Source organism: Branchiostoma lanceolatum, chromosome 3 (genome assembly GCF_035083965.1).
Source record: "Branchiostoma lanceolatum isolate klBraLanc5 chromosome 3, klBraLanc5.hap2, whole genome shotgun sequence".
In the NCBI taxonomy this organism is placed as follows: Eukaryota; Metazoa; Chordata; class Leptocardii; order Amphioxiformes; family Branchiostomatidae; genus Branchiostoma; species Branchiostoma lanceolatum.
Window position 1 is genome coordinate 21,660,915 of NC_089724.1, and position 27,184 is coordinate 21,688,098.

The 27,184-nt window shown below is 44.1% G+C and overlaps 2 protein-coding genes across 2 annotated transcripts; one reads left to right on the forward strand and one right to left on the reverse strand.

Moving 5' to 3' along the window:
• Positions 1 to 1,739: 1,739 nt before the first annotated feature.
• LOC136431029 (uncharacterized) lies at positions 1,740 to 22,774 on the forward strand. The gene is made up of 4 exons (XM_066422221.1): positions 1,740 to 2,348; positions 10,091 to 10,171; positions 18,309 to 18,447; positions 21,047 to 22,774. Exons 1-4 carry the CDS (start codon positions 2,237 to 2,239, stop codon positions 21,222 to 21,224), a joined length of 510 nt encoding a protein of 169 aa, XP_066278318.1. The 5' UTR covers positions 1,740 to 2,236; the 3' UTR covers positions 21,225 to 22,774.
• Positions 22,505 to 25,620, reverse strand: LOC136431028 (uncharacterized). Its single transcript, XM_066422220.1, has 4 exons — positions 25,282 to 25,620; positions 24,128 to 24,382; positions 23,589 to 23,709; positions 22,505 to 23,469 (listed from the first exon to the last, which is right to left on the reverse strand). Exons 2-4 carry the CDS (start codon positions 24,373 to 24,375, stop codon positions 23,041 to 23,043), a joined length of 798 nt encoding a protein of 265 aa, XP_066278317.1. The 5' UTR covers positions 24,376 to 24,382; positions 25,282 to 25,620; the 3' UTR covers positions 22,505 to 23,040.
• Between the last annotated feature and the right edge of the window lie 1,564 nt (positions 25,621 to 27,184).

A 27,184-nucleotide genomic window follows, 5' to 3' on the forward strand; every position in this document is an offset into this window, starting at 1 on the left:
AATTGTTGTCCCAGTCTCGGTGGATGACGTCGGTAACATGGCGGTCCGCCAAGGGAGAACAATTTCCCCTACTGCACGTTAAGCGTAGCGCGATTTTAATTGGTTAAAAGGTTTTCAGCGTTTCACATCTCGTATTGCGGTATCACAGATGACGCCGGTCATGTGCGCCAAACTAAAGTGCTATTGCTGCAGATTGGATTGATTGAAGGGATATCTCTAATAGGCTCAAATCTCACCACTTCTGTGGACTGTTCCAAAACCTCAAAGGGGATTTGTTTGCCTTGCCTTCATTCTGTAATCCACAGTAAGCCCCATTAAGTGAAGTTTTGGAACAGAGGTTAATCTTGGAGTTGTGCGCCATTGGATATACAAATGTCGAGGCAACAATTAAGGAAATCTATTGCCCTTAGCATTGAATTTTTATGGAGAAACTTTGCCCTGCTCCCCCATTACATTTCGCCCTAAAGCCATTTTTGATGCTGAAACAATGAAATAAATCCGCACTCCATTATGAAATACATTTACGCCTTTTCCCCAGACTCTGAGTCACCTTTTATGTGAAAAAAGGCGGTTCATCAATATTTTGGGGCACCCTTTTTTAGTTTCACGTAGGATAATCACTCATGTCCAACTATTCGCAACAAGATAAAAAGAATATTCACTTCTCCAAATGCAAGTTCATGGGAGTTGGAGGGAGATGGTTGCGATGCGAAAATCAGTCTTCTAGGTCACATTTGTGACATGAAAGAATGCTTTCAATTACAGGTCCCATTCCATTTCACATATTAGGAGATTTGCTAGCGTCTTATTGTTCAGCGAGAAGTTATGTATATACTTTCATTTTTACATAGAACTGAAATCCCATCACGAGCCACTGACGCACTCGGGGGTTGTACGAGCAAAACATCAATGTTCTCTCTCTCTCTTTCTATTTCTCTCTCTCTCTCTCCCTCTCGATCTCACCCTCTCGATCTCTCTCTCTCGATCTCCATCTCCATCTTTCCCTCCCCCACATCCTAACCACCCTCTCCAGACTGTCTGAATAGACCCGTCCGTACGGAGCATCTGTGCGGGTGACTTTTGACTAAAATGATTATGACTGTAGCGAACTCTGATGAGAGGAGGACAGTCCCTAGTTAATTCACAATCAATAACACTTCGCATCAGCGCTTCTTCTCGGAATATGATGAGTTAGAGGCAAAATCCCGAATTCTATCTCTTGAGCCAAACTTTTTCAACACAAACCATATGTCTTGAATCTCTTGATATCGAAAAAAAAAAAGGGTGTGAAAGCGCCAAACGTTCTCTTGTTGTTAGTCTCTACTGTTACGGGAATATATGTCATACCACAAGCGATGAACAATATCTCTTTGAAAATAATGGCTCCATCTACACGACTACTTGAAGTCGCTCAAATACCCGCCCGCCGCACCCCTCTTCCCCGTGGAGCCGTAAAGCCTCCCCAGCGGCGCGAGTCGGGAGCACGGCACGGTGGGCCCGTCCCGCACACCGTCCACTTGTCCTTCTCAGACGGCACCATCGATTTTCCACGAGAGTGTATCCGCACGTGGATCTTCTGCTGACTAATCCACACTCCACCGCTAATAGGGAAGCGGCTATAGGCGGCAAGGACGATATTAAACGCTGATTGGAAAGATATATAAGCTATTTCTCAGTGGGCGCTTTACTGTGGATTGGCTTCTTTCCCATGAGCGATATCGATATGCGAACACGTGATCTGGAGGGGAGCTCTGTCATTTGACGTTTGGCGGAGACCGGGCAGTAGTACGCTAGGAGGAGGGAAAAGACGAGTGGTCGCCCTCTGCGACGACGGCTTCTCACGATTCTCGATCATCTGCACTACTTTCCCTTCAACGCCGTGTGTACGACGAACCTCTCCACTGCGCCTCTTCACGCGGCATCTCGCTGTTTGATTCCCTAACCAGTGACTTCATCCCAACACTCATTACAGTTTGTTATCTTCGCCGAACCGGCTTAGACTGACGATCGCTTCAGAGTCGGACGTAATAGGACGTCACTGTGTCTTTCTGCCCGTGTCTTGGCGCGGATGTTAAAGTGGGACGGACGGTAGCAGTTCTGTGCTGTAGCCGTAACTATCAGGTAGTTCTTGACTTCCCAATTGCGACGTAGAGGGAGTAGAGTGAGAGTAACAAACGGTTGGCCCTCGACAGTCTGAGGGGTTGGCTTGTTCTCCTGAAGCCTGGACTATAAAGACATGTTGTGTCGACTGAGAATAGACGGTACTGAGGCCTTAAGGTGGGCCTTGTTCATCCTCTCCCACCTGTACTTCTTCACCACCTGGGCAACGGCTGATCTCACAGGTGCAGGTAAGAGTGCCCTCTTCTCGTGTTATTTCTCTGTCATATCGGATGATTCTTAGTTTTCACTGTACACTGCGCACTGTAGCATGTTTAGAACACTTTCATTAGACAGAGTGCTTGTCGTTTCTCTCAAACATCATCTAGCAGCTGCATGATACCATAGAGCATGTGTCATTCAGACAACGTGCAATGTAGGAAGAACACTATAGTATTGATTTCAATCTAGAATGAGCAGAAGCAGACGTAGTGACGGCCGTTTCGATGTAGCAGCAAATTTCATGTACAAACCATTCGTAGTCGGACCCATCTTCTCTACACAGAATGATTCCACTCGACCAACGCTGTAACACACCTGTTCTTAATGTCTTACTCCGCCGCGAAATAGTCCACTCGTATCTGCTCCAAGACTAAAACCGCACTGGAAACACTCACACACAATGATGATCGATATGAACCCCCTCACTGCTCAGTAGTGGAGCATTTTCCACAGCACAACAGTAGCCGTCCTTTCAGCACCTTGGAGGTGCCACTACACTCTTATCATCCAGCTTTCCATTTACACTATATTTTGCACACAAATGTGTACAACATAAACACGTAGGCCTCCCCTAGCAGGATAGACTTGTAGTGTGCGGAGTAGTATTTGAGACAGTATTCTGGCCATTTAGCTGTGTGCTGTGCCCATACAGCACAATTGTAGCATTCCTTTTCTGAGGGCAACTCTTATTTCGTTTTGGAACTGAAGGAAGTGAATTTAATGCGTTTTCTATCAAGTTCTATTCTCCACTCCACTCCAAGCCACACACACAAAACATAATTCTGTTCTACCCCATACCTCTAACCATAAGATTATTACTGTGGCGTGGAAAAACGGCTACGAATAGATACATGTACAACATTACCCTGGGGAATCACATAAAGCATAGAGGCGTTAATGTTACATCTCGAATCATGACCAAATCCACCACCAAACTATCCATCACGAGATGTGAGTTAATGGGGCAGTCGGCAACTGTCAATGGCGAAGAATATTGTACGGCTGTAATATATGGTGGATCGCTTAAAACCAAGACTCACTGGGAAGGATATCTCCACCGACGCTCTGGTAATCACAACCATAATCATTTGCCTTTAGTATTTGATCCTGTGGGATTTGAAGATGCTAGGTGATTAACAAAATCTGTGCGGCATGCATCATGATAGCGACCACTGCAGTCACGGGGTCAGAGTCGTTGTAGTGTTATCCTAACAACACTGGTTCAAATATCACGTTACATGTATCACGGCAGCACCTACACACGTACTCACATGCGCATCAAAATCTACAGCTATGCCAAGGACATGGAGGAATGTTACCTTTACCGAAGTTTTTATTAAGCCAGGTCATTTGGGAATTTTGATAAGATTCATGTACCTTATCATTTTTGTGTAAAGATAAAGTTTGAATGTAAATACATGTTTTTTCTCAAACTAAATAACGAAAACACCCAGTAAATAAAACATTGTGATGGTTATGATGACTCAACCTTAACGAATGAAAGGCCGTTCAGAATGAACCCATGCACATTTTATTTCTCGTTATACGATACATGCCACCGCAGCTGTTTACGCGTAGTCTCTCTGGGCCCTGGAGACCGCCGTGGTCCTCCCGCCTGCTTTAATCTCTTTGTCGGCACTGATATGTGTGATCGTGATTACGAACCTACCGGTGCCGATGCCATGAAAACGGCTTCCCCAGTCCCCCAGGAAATATCGACCAATGGGACCGCCTAGTTATCCGGGCAGTAACGTAACATTAACAGCACAAAGACGTGTCACACGCCTGTAATGGTCATGATTTTATACGAAGAGGCCGACTAGATAGAGGGGCCATTTCCCCTCACAGTTGTTAGCATCTATAGACTATATTTACAGTTGTGAATGTTCGCCCTTGTGTACGCGTGAGATGTACTGCTCGCTCCCTTCTTCACAGGGTGAACGTTGATATACTAAGTGCTCAAACAGTTACAAAAGTCTCAATTTCTCTTCCCGCCACCTTATCACCCGCTCTTTGTCGACATGTTCCAGTCGCAGTAAATATTAGCGCCCCATGATGTTTGACTTCCGGCTCAGCGATGACGAATAGTCTCCCTTTCTCTGAGCTGTAATATATAACCGATGTTATTAAGGTAATCATTCAGACTTAACTTTAGTACTCATTGGAATTTGTACCCATCCAGCTGAATGGCGTGTAGAATAATACTGCCTCTTCTTCTGAGACAGGATTCTATTTCTCACCGCACTGTGTAATTTTCAAGGTCTTTTTAATCTTCTATCCACGGGGAATTTGAACATGCGAACGGTGAATTGTCAACACGATAAATGTAATTGTGGCTAAGTTGAATATCAGGGCCACGATTGATAAGATCACCGCACACTTTCCATCTTGCCGTCCTCAGTAGTTATCACAATGCCAATCATACACAACCCCTGTCCACCAGGGCGGCGACCTCACTGTGATCGCGCTGTGATCTAAAATTTGACAGACCGCTCAAACGAAGTTTATAGATAGAAAGCGAATATCAAGACGTTTGTGCTTCAGTCATACTTTTACAATTTGTATGATATTCCGATTATGAAGTCAAGGGTTACACGTGTCAAAGTTAGGTCGCAGCGAGGACGTAGCCCGATCGCCGTCTAGTGGAAAGGGAGCCACACTAGTACTGTTTTAGACTGTAAGGGCCCTGTCACACTTGTGCGTATATTCAAGTGCGCGAGAGTTCCGCAGTAATATTTTTTTTGTTTAAGTAAGGTTTGTGGGGAAAAGGTTGTTTTCTTCTTTGACCCACCGTTGTGCAGCTTAGGGATCGAACCTAAGAAATCAGTCATTCGGCTGCAAACGTAACCTAAACCAAAAACATGTTAATACGCAACTCATGCGGACTTGTATATACGCACAAGTGTGACAGGGGCTTTACATCTCGAGGAACATGCGTCGAGATGCGCTGGAAACACCCAGCTCACGGGACATGCCGCTCAGATGACGCACCAGTCGCGGGAATCAATACCCGGGGTGAGCCTCAGCCCTCCCGCTGTCTAACCCCGCAGACTGGCGCGCACATCGCTCAGTTTCCCGCCTCTCTGACGTGCGGGGCTGATCTCACGGACTGGGTCTGAGTCATGCTGACGACAGTCAACTGCAACGTACTGTCCAAGGTCATCTGACATGTGCTAAGATAGCGCAAACGAGATTACATTTAGTACTACGTCAAAGCAGGGAGGGGGTGTACATAATGAGCCTTAACTGGACTTCTATTTGCAAAGGGGACTCATCAGTAGAGCTTGTCGCGTATTTCATAGAATGAATACATCCTTGACGTTTCCTCCATCTGTGTCTTCATTAAAGATTAGAAGTCTCTTAGATAGGTATTAGCCTTTTAGCCTGTACCCCCAAGAAACACGCGCCTGGATTTTCGTATCTCTAGCTGCTGCTCCCTAATCCCGCCCCAGAGGGTTTGTCGTCACTACGTTAACCTTCCTACATGCATACAGAAGCGGGATTTTCTGTCATGACTCATGAACCGACCACCACTCTCACCACCCACTTACCGCCTTAGCACACACGGATTCGTCTCTTTGTCTACTCTCACCCACGGCACATACCGTTATTTTCGTCTTAATGACATCCTCAGTATGCACTAAGACTGTCTTGTTCCTATAACATCCCCCAACGCACAAACATCAAGATCCTTATCAGCCTCTGACGTACTTTCTTGACAGGACTCTTTCCTCTTCACGGTCGCCTCTTCATAGGCACCGGGAGCTCCTTTCAACCTGAGCAGCAGTAAAGATAAGTGAGACTTCGGTGATAAGAAATCATGTCAAATACTAATTAATAAAACAACCAGTGAACCAGCAATATCATTTATTATATGATACACCCATAAGGGAGCATGGTTGTAAATAAATGTTCTTCCTGGCCGTGTCCCATTACAGAGTTCACAACACAGGAGCGCTTTAACTATAAATCAAATAACGTTTGAAATGGTTCGTCTTGCTTCTCTGATGCCCCCTCTGTACCCGTCATTAATTTGAATCACCCTCACATTTTCACATCTACTCTTGCTGGATGATTCAACGGAGCTATGGGACATGCGGCGGGACAAAGGCTCATGGATCAAAATCCGTCTTCACGCGTATTTGACTTGTCATTATGTGTGCACAGGCGTAATCAATGCGCGGAACGTTGTTATGTGGTCGATAATCAACCAACAGGTGGAAATCGATGGTTTTTATTTTGGAATATGACGGGCTATTTCAATCCGACTGGGGTCTGTAGAGGCACATGTCTTGGGAACATTTTTGATATGATGCATCTCTTAGTTCTTGTACATCGAGTTGTCTAGCATCATCGTGAAGAACAACAAAGCGTCTAGCTGGGAATGCACTTTATGTCCTTCCTCCTGTTACCTGTTACCACGTAGACAGTTCATCCTTGTCTTAAGAAATATACCTGAGAGATGTCACAGTCTTCCACACGGTACTGGAGGTGCACTCTTTGCGCAAAAACAGAACATCATAAAACATATGTCCTTACAATGGAGGTTTTGTGGGGAAAGTTTATACAGAATACGTGACATTGCCTTATGCAAGCGTCATTGTTACAACAACCTTAAAAACTATAAGCTGCTTTTGGTATTCTACTAGATCACCTGGTCCATAAAGCAGTAAAGTCGAGATTTATATGTTTATGTCGCCTTTTTTCACATCAACACTAGAATAATAAAAGGCACATGATATTGATCTGGGCTTTTTAATTTTCGTGCTTGATGTTATCTATAGCTAGTGAAATCTGATGCGCTCGTGGGGAGTCGCATTACATATGTGAAATAGCGTCCGAACGCAAGCCTCACTAACGTATTCCTAAAACGACTTTCATGGCAAATGAATAGGCCTGTGAATGTACGTGACAGCCGTGGCTGAAGTGGTCATCAGTATTCCATCAGCAGTGGGTGTTCCCCGGCCGGTGATTACCCGTCTGTGGCCGCTGTGGCCGCGGAATGGTCCCCGCTGCTTCCCGCCCGCTGATTGCTCCAATAATCATCTTCATTTCAGCAGCTGTTCTAACCGCAGTCCCAAGGTCCTCCCAAGGTCTAACCCACCGCTGTAATTGACTCGGTAGATCTATAGAGGGCAGACATAACCTTGTAGTGAAGAGTATTCTTTCGCCTTTCTTTAGTTTGCTTCGGTGTTGGAGGGTCCTTATTATTTCTCCATTTCCGGGAGGAAGTGTATTGCATGGTAGTGATCCTTTTATTCTGACGCAACTTCTTGTAAATCGAACAGATCAGGGGACTCCCGACAAAAGCAATGAAGACTACGCCAATTCTTACTGTCAATGCCCTAAGATCACCCAGGATCAGCGACCTCCCATATGCCTACTCTCTGTGCATTACCTTTATGGGTACGAGCTGAGCTCTTCTGTTGGCTTTTATCATCATGGCGAATGTCTACAGCCAATTCCACATACAAGAGAGATGCCTTTCTAATAGCCCATCAAGGATTTGTAATTTCCACCTGAAAGGTCAATGGAGACGAGTAGTTTCCAATTCCTTCCCATGCTAACCGTCCCAGAATACATCCACCAGCCTGCATTCTGAGAGTCGGTCTCGCCAAAAGACACTTCCTAAAGCAAGAGAGATGTATTTCTGACAATCCACCGGGGAATCGTAATTTTCACCTTAAAAGTCATTGAGGAAGGTCAATTTCCCCTCTCTATGGCCGTTCCAATCATCATAGAGTACAGCCGCCATCGTGACGTCTGCGGGTGGGCTTAGTGATGGGAATGGGGTGTCCGGGCGAGTGCGCCATTCACACCAGAAGACAGGCGGACTTGTAATTTCCGTTCCATAAGACCTTCCAATCTTGTTAGGCACAGCTCGGCGCGCACATAATCCTTTATCAAGCGCAAAGAATCGCAAACGTAAAGACAAGTAGCAGTGAAAGCCGACATATCGCGGGCAGTGGGATCAATCTTGTGAGAAATGGGAGGTATGGGGACGATAGGATGCTGCAGCTAACCCCTTCTATGATTACAAACAGACGTCTGAAGATCAGGTCAATTACACATAATTGAATTATACGGCGTTAGATATCGCTCCGAAGATGCCTGTCAACAAAATAAATCTGGCGATGTCGAGACTTCCTCCTCAACGGATGTAATATAACTATTGGAAGGGTGAAAAACAAGGCAATTGAAAAACAGTGAAGGTGCAAATAAGAAGGGGAGGGGAGAAACTTTCTCATGTTGGGTAGACTTGCACGATCTTTCATCACACAGACTACGCTTTATGGGCGAGACTGCGTCCAAGCCACCAGGGCGAGCCTTGATGTACAAGTGTTCAAGCATCGACAGAGAAAACGTAAATTTCATTTCCAAATGGTGTTTTTACGAGTTGATTGCTGAGATGGGCGAGAAGGTATCGATCCCCTGCACTGAGTCCACGTGACGATATGATTATTCAAAACAAGTTGCTTCCGAAAACCTCATTGACGACAACATGCGATCTGTTCACTAAGTCTTTGTCGGGATTGAAGTGTGATGTCGATAGAAAATGACATCTAGGTCCCATAAAAGCAACAGCATTACCACTTACTGTCAGGGCGTTATTCATGGCATGGCCCTGTCCATAGTGCTGAAATGTACGCTGTCGCAGCCGCAGGCACAAACAATGGACGCAACAACTAGCATAAACACACGTCTGCACAACTAAACCAAATACTTGCAGCTTCCGTATCCTTCATTTGCAACCTAATGTTGATAGTCTGGTCTGACTTGGGATGTTGAAGAACAAACCTGTCAGGAAGGGAACGGTCTTACTCTGATGTCAGGTTTGCTCGTGGGTGCGCAGATTGGCTTGTCTTTATACAGCGATTGATAATCTTACAAACGTAGCAGTAAGTCGTGCAAACGTTGTTTGAAGGTATTTAGTTACACAAACGAACGTGGCCGGAAAGGTGGTGGCGTGTTATTGGTAATTAGCTACAGTAATGCCGCACAAAATGCCACAGGACCACCATGATAAGATGGCACTGTGGTCTTGTGGTTAGGGTTGTTGACTTAGAATCTCCAGCAGGCCCAAATGTCATACCCTCTGGAAAGGCACTATACACACATTTCCTCACTCCACTCGGCGAAAGTCAGTCTTTAGGTTCGGTTAGGTAAGTCCTCTCGGATGGGAGGTAAAGCCGGCGGCCCGATGTTTGAGGAGAGCCACACCATGAGCACGTTAAAATACGACCGCACTTATCGGAAAGAGTAGTCCATCCTTCCATGAAAGTGAATTAAACCGTACAGTCCGGTCTTTCATAGATTGTACTTACTGTAGAAAATGGGTGTGTTATGCATAAAGATGGTTTACCGTTGTTGTTTTTTCGGCTCAATGGTCACTACGTAGCAAGACCCGGAGGTCAGCTCAGGGTGTGACCCGAAGGCTACTCCAAGGTTACCGGTTACATGAACAGGACTGTAACAGCATCTCTTCTGCCTAGGTCAAAAACATCATGTGACTAGCTCAACGTAACTATGTTGAATCTGGTGAAAAAACAAACAAACAAACAAACAAATATATTAAACCACCTATGAAAAAGAAGGTTAGTATCAAGTACAAAGTAGTCTAGACCTTTCATTATACCTCGCAAGGTTAACGTTTTACCTGAAGAGCGGGATGTTTCCTTCATCAAACGATGTCTCCTTTTTGTTCCTACAGCTGTCGGCAATGTGACGGACGTCTACAATGTTACAGAGGCGCCTACAGAGGGTCATGATGCCGTGGTGAGGGATAAAACAGGTAAGTTTTGTTTCTTTTACCGTCATGATGTCACAAAATACTACATATATTTCGTACATATAATGTGCGACGAAATACGCCTACAATCTGCAGCTGTGTGTGATAGACAACCCAATGGACGATTCCCCTTTCAGTTCTGTACCGCAAAACACTCAATAAACCAATCCTGTTACAACTCAGCCTCTTGAAAGCATATTAACAAAAGTAGATAAACCATGAATTTGGTATCATTGCAATTAGTTGTTTCAGCGAGGGAATGTTGATGAGCAATTGCGAATGAAAATGCTCTCCTGAATAATTGAAATGCCATCTGGTAACAGTTATCTGGTCAAAAATTTAGATTAAGACATAGAAGTCTACTCTTGCTGCGTCCTGTGTAGGAATTTTCCAATCAGTGAATTTCACCAATGGAAAAGGCACTAAACAACAAATTTTACAATGGGGTCTTGTGGCATAACGGCATGGTGTTCGGCCCAGAACCAATTGGTCCCGGGTTCGAATCCTCCTGATGCCACTAATGTTGTGCCTTTGGGAAAGGCACTTTAAACGAATTTCCTCACTCCAGGTGTAAGAATGGGTATATTGTTCTGTGTACGTGGCACTGGTAAAATAAGTTACTAGATACTAGAACGATTAATTGCAATAATAGATTAATGCTTGAACGATTGATTGCAGTATCAAAACTTCGAATCACATTACAAATCGCGTATTAAGCTCCTACTCCACATGTCCTGGAACATGCTGTGTAAGTCGTTAACTTTAGGTGGACCTTTATTAAGTCAAAACATATTTATAATCTTTACTCTGGAGGAATTTTTACATGTGTGTATACAAAATCGTTCCATTGGAATGGCATTGTCTTTTTATCGGATCCAACAAGCTCTTACAACAACAGTTGCAGAACGTGTGGATGCCAACACCCAAAGTATAATTGATTGCAATGCGAAATGCTATCAAAATGTTGCGTCTCATCCACGCACACCCCATGTTAGGCCGTGTCTCACATGGACCAGGGCGTGCTGTGCGTCCCACGTGTAACAAATATCATGCTAAGGTCAGCCTCTTGAAAGCATATTAACAAAAGTAGATAAACCATGAATTTGGTATTATTGCAATTAGTTGTTTCAGCGAGGGAATGTTGATGAGCAATTGCGAATGAAAATGCTCTCCTGAATAATTGAAATGCCATCTGGTAACAGTTATCTGGTCAAAAATTTAGATTAAGACATAGAAGTCTACTCTTGCTGCGTCCTGTGTAGGAATTTTCCAATCAGTGAATTTCACCAATGGAAAAGGCACTAAACAACACATTTTACAATGGGGTCTTGTGGCATAACGGCAGGGTGTTCGGCCCAGAACCAATTGGTCCCAGGTTCGAATCCTCCTGATGCCACTAATGTTGTGCCTTTGCAATTTGGGAAAGGCACTTTAAACGAATTTCCTCACTCCAGGTGTAAAAATGGGTATATTGTTCTGTATACGTGGCACTGGTAAAATAAGTTATGAAAAACTTGAGTGCAGTACCTCGTCGTCCTTGTCTGTCAAAAGCGGAGTATAAAAAACGAATTTTACAGTGGCGTCACGTGCATGGCTATGATATCCGGGTAACTTTCAGACCCTAGACAAACTGATATGCGTCGAGGACGTTTAGGGGAATATGATATTTACTACTATCCTAATATCGCATTCCTGGACCAAAAACTAGCCCTGGTGCCTGTAGTACAAAGGTGCAATAGTAGAGAATATTTCCTGTTGCACTAAATTTCTTCTGAAAGGAGCCGGTTGTTATTTTCAATCTGGTCGTATTATATAAAATCGAAGGGTGTGCGGCACGTCCTACACGGGTCATGTGCAGGCCCCAATTACTGATATATCGCGCTGAAATATTGATGAAATTTACCGGGAACATCGCATTGGTATCGACATTCCCGACCCCTGTTTGCACTGTAGCGTGGTATTGGATTGATACACACACTGATCCGCAGAAAGGACGTCGACGTCCGCGTCACCCGGCCTTACGTCAGAGGTGTAAATCGCCAGGTGGCAATGCACTCACCAGCGGAGTATTACGTCACCAGGTGTGCAGATTATACGTCATCAGGTATCATTAGGTGCTCATGTACTCACCTGCGGATATTATACGTCACCAGGTGTTGAAGTACTCACCTGCGGAGTCTACGTCATCAGGTGTTCACCTGTTAGATTATACGTCAGCAGATATTTAGTGCTCACCCGCGGAGTCTAAGTCATCAGGTGTTCACATGCCCACCTGCAGAGTTTGGCATGAAGTTAATATACCTTTGGAATCCGATCCCTTGAAGGCTTTCAAGAAGTAGAATCCGTCCTTACCTAACTCGGCTGACATGAGTGAGTAATAGGCGGATTGTATATCTAGTTATGGGAGAGCCCATCAACTTTGTGACACCTTCAGCCTCACAATCAATACCCGACATCGATCGGACCAGGCCACTAAATCGCTCTTTGTAAATCCTCACAGGGCGGCCAACTTTCCTGACCTGTGACTCAGGACCCGATGTCCCGTATTGTGATTGTAGCCCCCCACACATCACGCTTGACAAGCTGTCATTATGAAAGATATTGATTTGTGAAGATGTTTCATCGATTCGTGCCACCCATCACATTAACCACAAAGGCTTCAACTTTTATGATTCAGAAAATATGCTCTGAGCTCCACATGGTAAAATGTACGTATTTTTTAAAGCTATGAAATATACAGGAAGATTTTGTTACCGGAAAAAGGTCAAAAGGCCTGTATCTTAGACATTATGATCGCGTTTGCGCCTTCTCAATACAAGGTTATGTGTTACTGGTAGCCCTTTGCAAAGTAGATCACCTGCTTTATCCCGACCAGTGGACGCCAGGATGATTTTTTTTCTTTCTTTTCATCATACGTTTATCAAACACGCATTGGTTTGGAACAAGCAGGGTAGATAAAGTTTGTAAGAGAATTTGCATAAAAACATCACATATGTCAAAGGCATGACTACTAGAATGAATGATTGCGATGCTAAATGTTATCAAAACGTATAGAATCCTATCACAAATTCCATGTTAAGGTCCTCCTTCACGTGGCCAGGAGCGTGCTGTGTGAGTTACCAGCTTGAAGTGAATCTTTATCAAGCATAGCTTAGTCCTTAGCCAACATTACATATGCCAGAAGCAGAAAATACTAGAATGATTAATTGCAAAGTGAAAAGTCATGAACTTTAAATCTCCATCACAAATCCCAGGTTAAGGTCCTGTCTCACAAGGCCTGCAACGTGCAACTAACTTCAAGTGGATCTTTATCTAACCAAAGCATACTTATAGTCATCTCTACTCTGAACATCATGCCAGTTTTTCATGTGCGTCTATAACACTTTGTCTTTGGGCATTATCATTTCATTCGATCTTACAATCTGACAAGAAGATTTGAAGAGCTTGTAGATGCCAACAACACATTTGTCAAAGGCATAGATACTAGAACGATTAATTGCAATAATCGATTAATACTAGAACGATTGATTGCGGTATCAAAACTTCGAATCACATTACGAATCGCGCATTCATCTCCTACTTCACATGTCCTGCAACGTGCTGTGTTAGTTGTTAACTTTAGGTGGACCTTTATCAAGTCAAAACATATTTATAATCTTTACTCTGGAGGAATTCTTTCATGTGTGTACATAAAATCGTTCCATTGAAATGACATTGTCTTTTTATCGGATCCAACAAGCTCTTACAACAACATTTGCAGAACGTGTGGATGCTAACACCCAATGTATAATTGATTGCAATGCGAAATGCCATCAAAATGTTGCGTCTCATCCACGCACACCCCATGTTAGGCCGTGTCTCACATGGACCAGGGCGTGCTGCGCGTCCCACGTGTACAGGGGCGTGTTGTGGGAATAAACAGTGCAAGTGGGATTAAATAATCATTGGTTGCGATTAATTCAACCAAATATCATGCTAAGGTCAGCCTCACGTGCCCAAGGATGTGCTGTGTGAGTTCCAGGTCGCACGGCATCTTACACGTGTTTTCGTCCGTTATATATGACGCTTTATGGACACAACAAAAAATAGACTTTGTATATATGAGAGCTTTAAAAAACGTGCACTAAAATTAGTAAGGAACACCGAGAGCTTACCAGTTAAAAAACCCTGAAAAGTTTAGTGTAGCTTCGACCTGAACCAAAGAACAAGTGGTGAGTCCTGTAAAGGGGTTGATCGTTAACGAAAGCAAAAGAACAAGACAAGTCTTAGTGTCTGTTTCCAATAAAATCAGTCTTTTATTGTTTCATTTTACTGCGATCAGTTGCAAACGGCTCCCTCCGGATATGACCCGGAAAAGGGGCAAATCACAATCAATTGTCCGAGCACTGTTGTCAATAACTCCGACTCCGCTGAGGTGCTATTTCGAACAATGGGAATTAGGTCACTTACCTGACCATACGGTCATTCTACATTGCACTTTCCTTTGAGGAGAACGATATTGGAAACGCGTTTTCACGTTATCGATCACTGGAAACTTAAATTGCAATTGTGTCATACGTACTTTTACTTGATACATGCAGTCTGCTTCCATATTGATTCCTGAGCGGACCACCTGAAACACTGACCGCGTTTCACTTTGGTTTTGAGTGAGTGAGTGAGTGAGTGAGTGAGTAACCGAGCAACCGAGTGAGCGGATGAGCGAGTCAGTGAGTGACTAGTGAGTCAGACAGTAAGTCAGTGAGTCGGTGAAGAGTGTGTGTGTGTGAATGTATGTATGTGTCCTTCCTGACCACGTATATCCATCTGCCACAAACCGGCAATTATTGACATGTATCGGGTCAATCCAGGTTGTAAGGTTTTTGGACCATCGCACACCGGGGCATGCCCCTACTCTTTTTCGAAAGATGTGGTGGGTTCTTTAATGTGTGCGGGTTGTGGCTCTCCCCAAACACGGGACCTCCATTTAACGTCCTATCCGAGGGACGTCCTCAACCCTAGAAGAGCTAGGTACTCATTTACACCTGAGTGAAGTGAGGGAATTTGTGTAAAGTGCCTTTCCCAAGGGCACAACCTCCGGGCGCATGTTCAGACATGTCTGGGGGCAGCTTGGGTTCGAACTGGGGTCTCCTTGTTTGACAGTCGGATGTTCTATCCATTACGCCACACGACGCCACACAAACACGACGTGTGTGTGTGTGTGTGTGTGTGTGTGTGTGTGTGTGTGTGTGTGTGTGTGTGTGAGTGTGTGCGCGTTTGTGTGTCCGTCTGTGTTAAACCTTAAAGTGCAACGGCTGGAATACGTCTATATAACCTCCTTGGTCTGGGATTACGATTTGATTTGGCAATCCCTGTTTATTAAGTACTAGTATATCCTTTACATGCTATATTGACGGCTATATGAACGAGTCAAAATGCTCTTCACTATCAAGTGTCGCTGCTAAGGGCTTCTTCACACTTGTAGGTATATTTGATTTCGTATGAGTTCCGTATTGTCATTTTTTGTCTTCGGTAAAGTTTGCGCCCGAAGAAGTAATTCTTTCGGTTCCATAACCAGACTGCACAGCGGTGAGTCAAAGTGAAAACAAGTCCTTCTCCGCTAACTTTAGCAAGATAAAATATGTTAATACGGAACTAATACGGACTTGAATATACGCCCCTAATTTCGTCACACAGTACCGCCGTCACATGAAGCTTGAACCACCTAATCAAGTTGGACCAATTAGACCTCGAATTTGGGAATAAAACACGCATGTGCCTCATCCATCTTGGTACCGTTAATCACTTTATTGTTAATTCATGTTGTATTTATGACTAGAAACAACCTAAAAGGATCTATAAGCTGTTAATGGAGACGTGCCTTACAAACGCCGCGGAAACAAGGCTGTGGGTTTCCAATCATTTGTTCTGCCATTAAATGGGATCTGTCCTTTTATTGAAATCACGTGTTGAAGGCGAGATAGAGGCAATTCCTAAATGGTATTGAACGTCAGTAATGAAAGATGGAGGAGGTGGCGTATAGGGCGATTAGCGTATTGAAAAACGGAAAACTCAAGGCTCTCAGTAATGCCTTTTGATTTATATAATTGGTGACTTTCAAGACTTGCAAATTTCGATTGCTATGAAATTTTATAATGTACAGATCGACCTGCCTGTACAATGTTTGTCCCGTTACTGGGGGGGGGGGCTACTGTGCACTACACAGAGGACTTTCAACCATAGTTTAAATAGATGCTGTGTTTTAAAAACTGACAAGTGAATGGACGATGTCTTTCCTCTCAAGGTCACGCACTATCATTCATGGCGTCAGTCATAATTCCATTCTAATATCAATATCGTACATGGTTGATGGCAGCCTAAAACCTCCCAAAATCCGATGCAGATCAATTTTCTTGTTTCATTTTTGCCACGTCAGTCGGTACCTTGCCGCAGCCTGACAGCGAATCGATCAACCCAGCCTAGTGGAGGTTAATTAAAAACGAATGCCGCACTTTCCGGTGAGCTGACGTTTGCTTGCTGCTCGTTGTCCGTACACTCTGAACATCTGCGTAGGATTCACTTATCGCAAGTGTGACCAGGCATAGACTGATTGATAACGTTTAACCAGCAACATAACATTGGTGACTATATAATCTGAAGCTACTGAAGGAATGCAGTAATATATCTATATATATCAAAAGTTAAAGCAAATGTGTATACTCTCAGCCAACTTAGATTTGCCCTGTCGGCCTTTAGTAAGAAATAACGTTCTATCAGGAGGTCTGCCTTTTCTCATGGTATCTGGGAGGGAGATATGCTCACTAAAGCAGCCCCTCTCCAAATGCTCCTCGAGAGAGAGTTTAGATGCGAAAGTCTCGAAGAACATCCGATACACTGCATGCGGAAAGGCTATCACATTTCTCTCGGTCTCTACTCATGTACAAAACTTGAAAACAATTAAACCAGGATGGCGCAGCATGAGCCAAGACAGACTGCCTCGGAGCGTTATGGGCAATCGATGGAACATGGCGTCGTGTCAAAAGAACAGCTTACGTTATATTGACAAAGTACTGACTTGTTATTAACTTTTAGTCATTACTTTGTCAGAAATAAGCGTGAGGATTTTCAAGTCTAGATTTCTTTTTCAGTCGCCTTGCACCCTCATGATGGTAAATATCTTCATGTATCCGTCCGTATCTTTTTGAGACTGATAGTGACATATGACTTACGAACGAAGTTATTACTGCTATTCATACATTGAATTCCAACATATTAAGTCAGCTTCGTCACTCCCGACTAGTTCATATGTCTCATACATGTGATATCAAGCGTTCCTATTACTTTCGGTTGTAATGACTTAGGGGACAGGTTAATATGGTTTTCAGTCACCCCCATTTCCACGGCATGAGTGGGAGGGTGCTTCACACTGGTGCCCTTCCTGGCACAGATAGCGAATAATCTATAAATAGTCACAGCGTGGAGCCCATCTCAGGCCAACGGTCACCCTGATTCCTCACAACTGATGGACTAGCATTCTTGACCGTTGATTCGCATATAGGAATTCATTATATTCCTCCCCAAGGAACCAAAACACAGCTGAAATGTGTAACGCAGGATAGCAACAAACGTCAGGTGTAGTCATTAGGGACAGCACTCTCTCACAAACTAGTAACTTAGATAACATAAACATAATACAATATTACCAAATAAGTGAAACAATGGTACAGCCTTGACATAATGTAGAAGTAACAAAACGTAATAGAATGAAATAGGGATTGAAATCAGGATTGAATTTGCATATCAATGTTGACATAACGTGAAATCATATTAATAAATGAGTGAAGAAAAAAATTATAAATCAGGGATAACAGAAATTCAAACACTATGGAGTTCCCTTGTATGTATAGTCTTAAAAGCACCGATATATTTTGCATCCCTTACATGTTCAAAGTTTTAATACATTACGGTGCAAACAGCCATCGTTTCAGCACCGTGGACGGGATTGATTTTCCAAGGGGGAAAAACAAATACTATAGATGAAAGATATCTGGCATTAATTGCAAAATATTAGAAAACAATCGACCTGTTGGTATGCGTTTCTTTGTCTTGCATTGCATGAAGATTTGTATGATTAAGTACCCTGAGACTGTACTTTACTTTCCAGACCACACGAGGAAGGCTGCGATCCACACGTCCAGGGACAGCGGCAGGCACATCCCCAACCTCCGGCACGTCGTCACCGTGTTCGAGGTGCTGGCCGTGCTCGCCGTCTTCACCATTCTGTTCTCCGCTACCGCCAGCAGGTTGGTGCACATCTCCGATCTGATCAACTGATTTTATATAAAGCACACATCTCTGTTGTGTCACAATAAACGTTACCACTGTGGCTAGCTTGTCAATTGTCAGTGGACAACATATGAAGTGAGAAAGAGAAACATCTGTGCATTACTAGCTAACTTCAGCACCGGTGTGTAGCATCTAGGCATCAGACCCCGCTCACATTTAGAGTATTTGTTGCATCAAAATGACCGCCGCGGTTGTTACCGATGCTAACTGCATGAAAATCTTAAACCTGAAAATCTGAAGAAATCGAAGTTAATCTGGAGAGAAAAGACGATGTGTCATTTCACGCGCCAGGATTCACAGGACTTCTCCCATCATAATTAGGATGTAAACGTGAGATCTTCTGCCCTCCGCCCGCGGAGTAGTGACGAGATTTCACGGCTGGGTGCCAGGATGACCAGGCCTAGGAGTGGTGGAAATGAGAAGACAGCAGGGGGCGGTGGCGCCTCGTCACACAATTACACCCCGTCTGGAGAGAACAAAATCTGTGACGTGGGATTATCCAGGACTTAGAAACTTCACTCATCTGAAAGTTTTGAAAACACGACAGTCGAAGTTTGAGTGCCTGTACATAATCTCCGAGCAGATATTGGCGTAGAAAATCGCAATTTCTGACTGTCAGAGCCAAAGTCAGAGAGGCTAGACCAGCCAGAAAACCTCATGATTGTCTAATTGTGGACATACATACAGAGATGACAGAGAAGCTGATTTTTTATGATACGGCTGTAGGAAAGTAATCAGCACATGTGTCAAAGTTAGCCGCCCGGATCCGCCTACAGCTAGCTGACATTCTCCCTGTCCTCCCACAGCCAACTGTTCTAATGACCCACCTGTGCACAGCACATCGAACCGAAAGTCCAGCCGAGCGCCCCATTCCTCTAAATACCAATTAGTTTGCAGTTTCTCCATTTGCCGGCGCCGTGGAATGGCCTGTTACCATTTGGCGGTATATTGAAGCGCCCCGTAATGGTTCTGACGGTGACCTTAAAGAGCTGCATTGTCAGCTGATATCCCGCTCTGTGCGGCAAATGAAATAAAGCGTAAAATCAATGTAACGTGTGGAGGTCGCAGATGGTCCTTGTGAAGGATGTCCGTAATTCTTGCTGGAATTAGGAGCGCGTCGGCGAGCTTGCGTGGACGTATGGAGCTTTGCGTCAATGAAGGTCAGACGTCAGAGGAGGCAAGTCTGTGGTATCTCTCCTCTCGCCCAAATGTGCAGAGTGTTCCGTTTGATAGCTATCCTTGGATCCAGCCCTTAATACTATACCTGCTCCTGTCTACCTCCGCTCTGAAGGCGGATGTCATGTGATGTGATGTGGCATAACGTCGCTATCACACTGGAAACACTGAAAATAACGTTAGGTCTTCAATGGCTTTTGACAGATAGAATCTGAGGAAACATTTAAGGGTATTCGTCTTCTAAAAAGGACCAAAAAGGATCAAGAGGACATGTAAAAGAGCGAAAGACGAAACGATTCAAGTTTAAGAAAACGACCAGATTGCCCCCGAATACAACTCGTAGACAGGTTCATATACCTTCTACATAACAGGTCTGAGCACAGCTGGACTCAGAGTCGCCTGATATCGATTTTCAATTGTAGTCATTACTTAAATAAATGGCCAGAAGACATATACACCGAGACATGAACGCAGGTGAAGTACACAAGCTAAGACCAGTACCGACGGTACTGCCCCTAAATATTCTCAGTATGACTAAATCCGTGCCCACTTTGGCATTTCTGAATTATTCAACGGCAGCACGACCACCACGACTGCTTAGCTGTACATTTCGGGTTCTTTCTATATCGAGAGATGGTTACTTTTCGTTTTTTCCCTTCAATTTTCCTCCCTCTTTCCAATCCGAAGATTCCTTATCTTTTATTATAGTGCAAATCCATGGATATATTTTCCATGTGTTTTTGGGTGCGACAAGATTCCTCAATGGCAGAAGTTGGGGTACAGATGTATGTGTGACTCCCTGCAAGGTGTCTTGCAGTGAGATTATTTGTACACTGTCAAAACAAAACTACAAAAACTTTAAGTCCAATTGCTAGGATGCAGATATTCGCGCCTTACACGACAGACAATTAGCATAACTGTCATTCTATCTCCTTGTTGAATCCCTGCGGACGGTAGACTCGTGATGCCGTGCGCGTGCCGGAGAGATGGCTCCATCGGGATTCTTGTCTTCGGCACAACTCAGCGGACCGATCTGAACCCTTGACCTAAGGTGGTACTCAAAGTCCATGGATGGTCATCCTACCTTTCAGACCAATCCGTCACCCCCACCCCACTGACCTACAGTTCTCGGAAGATCAAAGCAAAGATGTGGAGAAAAGTAGGGCGAGTGCCCTGGAGTTCGCCATGACATCTTTGCACCTAGACCTGCCGACAGATAACCAGATTTTCTGTACGTAAAAAAAAAGAACGAAGCATGAAGCTTTCCGTCTAAAATGTCATGAATATTGCCACCCAAGATAGGTACATAGAGATTTATTACAACGTTGTGTTCCTGGTACATGTATATGTAAAACACTGATAAATTATTTTGTTTATCAGGAGAAAGAAGCCACAGAAGAAAAGAAAGCCACGCCTTGTGAACGACTTGACCTTGAGACTGGAAGACCTGGAGAAGGTTGGATTGCATCTTGACCCCGAATTGTCGAGGAACAACTTCACTGTCCTGCCGAAAAACGACAACAACAACTACCTCCCGGGACCGACCATCATGGTGTAGCTGCACGTATGGTTCGCTAGATGGCACTGCTGTTACCAGAGGTTGACTCACAAAAGGCTGATAATACAACGTACACTTGATTTTGATCACAGGGCTGCAGTTTGGATGAATGTCTTCCTAGGTACTAGGTAACAATCTGGCATGCTTTTCGCTATCATATTGATCAGATGTAACAGCACAGTTAAGCAGGTTCTTTAGATTACTATACCGACCACACAACGTGTACCTAATGTATATATGTATGTAGTGTTTTATGTATGTATAATAGTGAATACAGGTAGAATTGAGCCAACATCATGATTAGCGAGAAAGCGTTTACAAAGTACAGGAATTAAAGTATTTTTGTGATTTCCGATTCATATTACTGAGTAGTGCCATTGTGAGGTCTAGTAGTTACAAGGAAATCCACGATATAATATGGAATGTCATAGTTTCTAGACCATAAAGCCCCCTCTCACTGGACTCGCGGCACGCTGGTGGCGTCGCTGCGTCCTAAACTGGATTTGTGGTATCCTTGACTTTATAATGGGAATATCATTCAAAACGTACAAGTATGACAAAAAAGACAACAAAACACACAAAGCTTAAAAAGATTCGTTTTTTGTCGATGAACTTCGTTGAGTGCTTTGTCAATTCGATCGGCCGCAGCGACGCCGCCAGCGTGCCGCGCGTCCAGTGAGAGGGGGCTTAAGCAAGCTTTGGTAGTTTGTAGATAATGTTAATAACTATGCAGTTTTCAACATACAAACACTGCAGATGCACAAGTTCTACATGTATACTCTCCACTGCCTGAATAACTGCGACTTATTCAAACGTTGGAGATTCCGTACAAGTTGAAGTTTAAAGAAGACCAGCAAATAGACAGGTAGTGCAAGCGAGGTGTCAACAGGGCCTATGTGTATAACGAAATGGGATAAACAAATGCTTTAAGGCTCGGGTGGACTTGGTGAAGAAGAGTGAGAAATGATGGAAACGGTTTACGGTCTGGTCCTGGCGGGCATGCTGGGCGGTCCTGCGTAGTCAGAAATACACAGCGCAGAGAGACATACCTTCTGGCCGCTAGCAAACTGATGTCAGATGGTACCAATCGAGGCTAATGACCGTTACGTAATTTTGATTCACGAAGAAGCAGCATGCCTACACGATACATCTTCTGTCTATAGCTAGTGTTTAATCCGACTGTATATTCTAATGCGATACATCACAAGTACTAGTGCAATTGAATGTAACGGTTAATGAGGACATACATGTACCTTACGTACATTGAAATGAACGGAAACTTGTGTTAGTGGACCACAACGACACAATCTATTATATGTCAGGACATCATGCGCAAGAATATGACAATTGTCTAAACAGTGGTGTATGAAGGTTGTGAGGAGTCGCTAGACAAACTCACAAAGCATAACTTAAACAGTTAATGCTGTCTGGTCCAATGGAGATCTCACTATGCACCCGTAAATTAGATATTCTACAGTAATCATTTTTACTAAAATATAGAGCTGTATATAAGTGCACATCTGTAGAAAATAAACAAACAGCAAGTGTGATTGTATGACTCTGATTTGTTTGACAGTTTTGTGTCTTAGAGATTTGCATTAATATAGAGAACATTCCAGCAGGCCGCCTGGCTGAACGATTTTCACATCTGGTCCATATCCAAACAATATTAGATGATAGTGAAATTTTACAACCAGTCTATTTACAAGTGGAAGATGCAGCTGTTGGAAGAAACATTACTCTCATGTGCTTGGATCTTTAGACTGAATTCTCCTAACTTCGTGTGTATATCATATCTACTGTGAAGATCGACAGTTCATGTGGTCGTCTTGCTGCTCTTCCGCCGCTTGTGGGGTGACTTCTTGCTGCCTCTGATGGTCCGATGGGCAGATGTACTAGTGCCTGTGGTGTGTATGGGTTGAAGCCGGTCTACCTTGAAGACTTTGCTGTCTGTGCGAGGATAAGGCACGCCCCCTGTCGAAGCTGCCAGCTTCGGCAAACTGTTGCCAGTGTTGGCCAAAGCGGTTGGTGGTGTTCGCCGGCGTTTGGAGTTGCTGCTGCTCTTTCGCGCCCTTTTCCCTGACTTTCCCTGTTTTCTGTGCTTCACGGACTCGTCAGAAGATATAGGCGGGAAGCCAGAGGTTCCTGGGGTGAGAAGGCTGCTGCTGTGGTGGGAGGAGTCGGGTACAATGGTCGGCAGGAAGGTCAAGGGTCCGCTGTACTTAGTGACCAACGTCGAACTTTTCTGGGATCAAAAGAAAACTTACTGTCAGATCTGACAACAACGATTCGGAAAAAAAACACAGCAGCAATGAGGGCCCAGTCTGTCATGTTTCACCTTACCCCTAATGTTACACGTCTGACCTTGTTCCGGGCCCTGTTCTTTGGATCAGTCAGATCAGGTCCCATCATAGCGGTCACCTCCTTACAGCGGATCATCAGTCTCTCCCGGCTCCCGTTCTCCTGCGCCGCCTGCCGGGAATACCTGCAGGTGCAACAGTAGGGCAAGTTGCCAATGCAGGCTGGTCGTCAACAAACTGAATAAGAATTAACTTTCGCTCGACATGATAGCGATGTCACCGTGCTACTAACTCGAAGTCTTCAGACGAGTTAAGAAGTTTATACCGAATGTCTCTGATACCGAAGGGCACTGGACATCGGTAACTAAAACGGTTGTCATTTTTAAAAATCTAACAGATATGATCGCTTTTGAATGACCAGTTATTCGGCTCAACAGCAGAAGCAAGTGTTCTGGTTCTGCAGATGATAATCTGTGATGAAATTGTACAAATCTACTTGATTTTCTTTTCATAAGAATGAGATCTTTTAGAAAACAACACCTGCTTCTGATGTTTGATATTCCCAATTGAATTCGAAAGTCAGAATAAAGTATTAACAGGTACTGGTCTCTCTGGGGTGCCCCGCGCGGTGACAGTCCTAGTCTGTTGAGATCGGGCGGATGAAAGTGCGTGCCCGTGCATCCACACTGCGGGCTGTCCGGTGAACAGGCTACCATACTGCCGTCCTGATCCCAGTGTCGGGACGCTCGGGAGGACGCCGGCGCGGAGGGCTCGTCAGGAGTCTGGATCAGTCCGTGTAACGGATCCGGAAAGTTCCGTTCCGGATGATTTCCGTCTGATGGGAATGCCATAGCTTCTCTGGATAAGGAGAACATGGCACAGTTGAATCATCGCAGATTTGGAAAAATATTAACAACAATTGTTTTTTTTTTTGTCTTAGCCGAACAAACATTTCCATTTTTAGCTATTGCCAATTAAACTTTGATGGCTATGTGCAATCACGAATTTGTGTTTATTTTCCCAGATGTACAAGCTGGGTATATGTGAACAAGTCCCCTCCCACACTTGACCTAAGTCACCCGTGCCTGACGCCACGTGCCGGTCCGTCAGCTGTGCACTTCAGGTGAACATAAACATCCCGCAAAGTTGCGTCTAACGAGCCCCCGTTTCCACAACACCGGCGGTTAGACTCCGGTCCAATCTCAACTGATCCCACTTGACATTGCATGGCCCGCTGTTCAATGATTATTTGTATTGACTCCGCCTCGTCTCTTATGTTATGGCAATGGTAGTTTCAGGTTAATTGTCAATGCTTATTCTACTCTAATGTGAGAATATTGATGAACGTTCACGTGTCGTGTAGATTTATTTTATCAGTTCTCGGCGTATTTAGAATCCCAATCGTAGGAACCCTTTCTGGTGTTGCAACCAAAGGCTATTACGTAGGCGTTGAATTTTCAAAACATTGCTATGAAGACTGAATAAGTAAGTAGCTTGCACGCTGGTGGTGGGGTTGATCCTCTTATCTTGTAGTTGTGCATTTTGTCCTCCTCCGTTGTCAGAATCGACGAACGGAGGAGGACAAAATGACAAACAGCTTAACTCCTCAAGAGGCTGTTGTGCGTGCCTTTAATGCCGAAAACCTCTCACCTTTGTCCGAGGCTTTCAAAAATGACGTCTCATTTTTAAGATTAAGATAAGGGAGCGATGACTTGTAAGCAAACGCTAAATGTATATGTTACTCGTCCCGTACTTACCGAGTAGCGAGGGAACTTTACGGAAGACACAGAAGTCTCTATCTCTGCCTGGTCGCTGTGTTTCTTCCGACAGACTAGGTAAACCTCAGAATAAACAACCTGGCAGTTATTTATGCGAAAAAGAACGACATTTGAAAGAGAAAAGGTGGGAAAGGCAAGTGCGTCGTTCCAGAAAGGCGTCGCTGGCGTTGCTATATGAAATAATGACGTCATGAAGGTTACTTGTAACGTAGGGACATTCCATTATGGTCCTCACGCATGCGCCAAGGTCAAGCGCCGTGTCAGAATGGCTCGACTTACCGTAAAATGATTGCATGTCGTAAAATCGTGACATCATACTTTCAACAGTTTGTGATATTTTAGCCCTAATAGTTACCTGCAATATTATAAGAAATGGTATGGAATCCTACAATAAAGAAGTGAAAAAGTCAAGTTGATCCCAGATTGGCTAACGTGTGTGTGCAGGTGGTGTAATTGTGTTGTTCACATACGGAACTAACGGCCGTTATCTTGATGTGTAATTTGTAAGCTGTTCAGGTTATCGTCGAACGGACAATTAATTCTGTTGTCATGTCTATAAGTATGACATGAGAAGGAAGCAGCAATTTCCATCATAGAGAAGTAAAGTTAGACGAGCGTTGAATTTGAATATAAATGTAACCTACTTTTTTCTCACTTCTACTTTCTTGTTGCGAAGAGTTGCAACTGTTTCTAGTGATCGGCAAGAATATTCCCTCGACGATGATGATGATACTGTGCACCGGACCACTACGGTTCCTGCTGATCCTTATTCGTGACCTTGTCGCTTTCTACAGGGAGCAGTTGCCTCCATCCCCGGTAGCTCCAGTCCAGATCTACCGCCATACTTGTAACAATAAGGAATATATGTAACGTCACTCAAGATGCTTCCCGCAGAAACTTGCAACACTGTTCAATCTTTTAATTAACATCTTAATGCCTGTAACTATACCGAGGAACAAGTAAAATTACTTTCAATCGTGTTTCAGACCTCCAAATATTGCAGTGTAGCGTAGGGCAAAGAGCAAAGTGATGTCACTGGCCTCTCACCTGACAAGAACTTCTGTTCCTCACATAACTTTGCAAAAATGCACGCCCAGTCATGGAACATCGACAACTCTGTAGTCACGGTGCACAAAACTGATAGATTACGTGACACATTATACGAAGTTGACAACTTGAGTAACATAGAACGGCTTGAGTACTGCAGATCATCGCTTTATGGCATTACACGTACCCTTGACCTCAGATGACCCATAACGTTACATGTGCCACCTAGTGATGACCTCCGGTAACTATGGCAACGTCAACAAACCGGCGCAGCTGCTGAGATAACCGGACGCCGTGCGCGCCAGTTGTACATTATGTCATCGTTTACATAATCATCAGATACTGAGATAGCACAAAATGTGTCAATATGTCAAATTGGAAACTTTGCTTCATGTTTTGCAGTCTCTTGACGCACAGTTGGAGCAAGTTTCTCCGTAGTGCAGCCGTCATGTTGCAGTTTCCTACTAGTCCACAAGGCGGCGCTCCAAACTTATCTGTCCAAGATGGTTGGGGGGCAGGCCATGGCCAGGCGGGATGGTGCAAATAAAGTACTAAAAGTAGACTTCCTTCTATATTCAGCCCCTTTTCTTAGTGCTAAGCCTTGTCAAAGCGTAAAAAGTACTACTAGACAGTCATGGTTCTGTGAAAACTGTCCAGATCCATCCCAAGTCGACTCCAGATGCCTGGTGAGTTTGCGCATGGCTGGCCATCAGGCTGTCCGCTACTTTATATTTTGTCCCTCTATAAACTGTCCGTTTCTCTCTGTCGGAGAAGTGTTTTAACATACTGTTGTTCATAAAGCGACGATCATCGAGTTTGTGTGGCGTATATTAGA

Bases quoted from the DNA above. Each gene is read 5' to 3' on its own strand.
- LOC136431028 (XM_066422220.1), bottom strand. From the start codon at position 24,375: ATGGCATTCCCATCAGACGGAAATCATCCGGAACGGAACTTTCCGGAT. The intron at 23,710-24,127 runs GTACCTGTTAAT...TTGCACCTGCAG, and splicing joins GGGGCACCCCAGAGAGACCA to GTATTCCCGGCAGGCGGCGC. The intron at 23,470-23,588 runs GTCAGACGTGTA...TTTTGATCCCAG, and splicing joins AGAACAGGGCCCGGAACAAG to AAAAGTTCGACGTTGGTCAC.
- LOC136431029 (XM_066422221.1), top strand. From the start codon at position 2,237: ATGTTGTGTCGACTGAGAATAGACGGTACTGAGGCCTTAAGGTGGGCC. The intron at 2,349-10,090 runs GTAAGAGTGCCC...TTGTTCCTACAG, and splicing joins GGCTGATCTCACAGGTGCAG to CTGTCGGCAATGTGACGGAC. The intron at 18,448-21,046 runs GTTGGTGCACAT...TTTGTTTATCAG, and splicing joins TTCTCCGCTACCGCCAGCAG to GAGAAAGAAGCCACAGAAGA.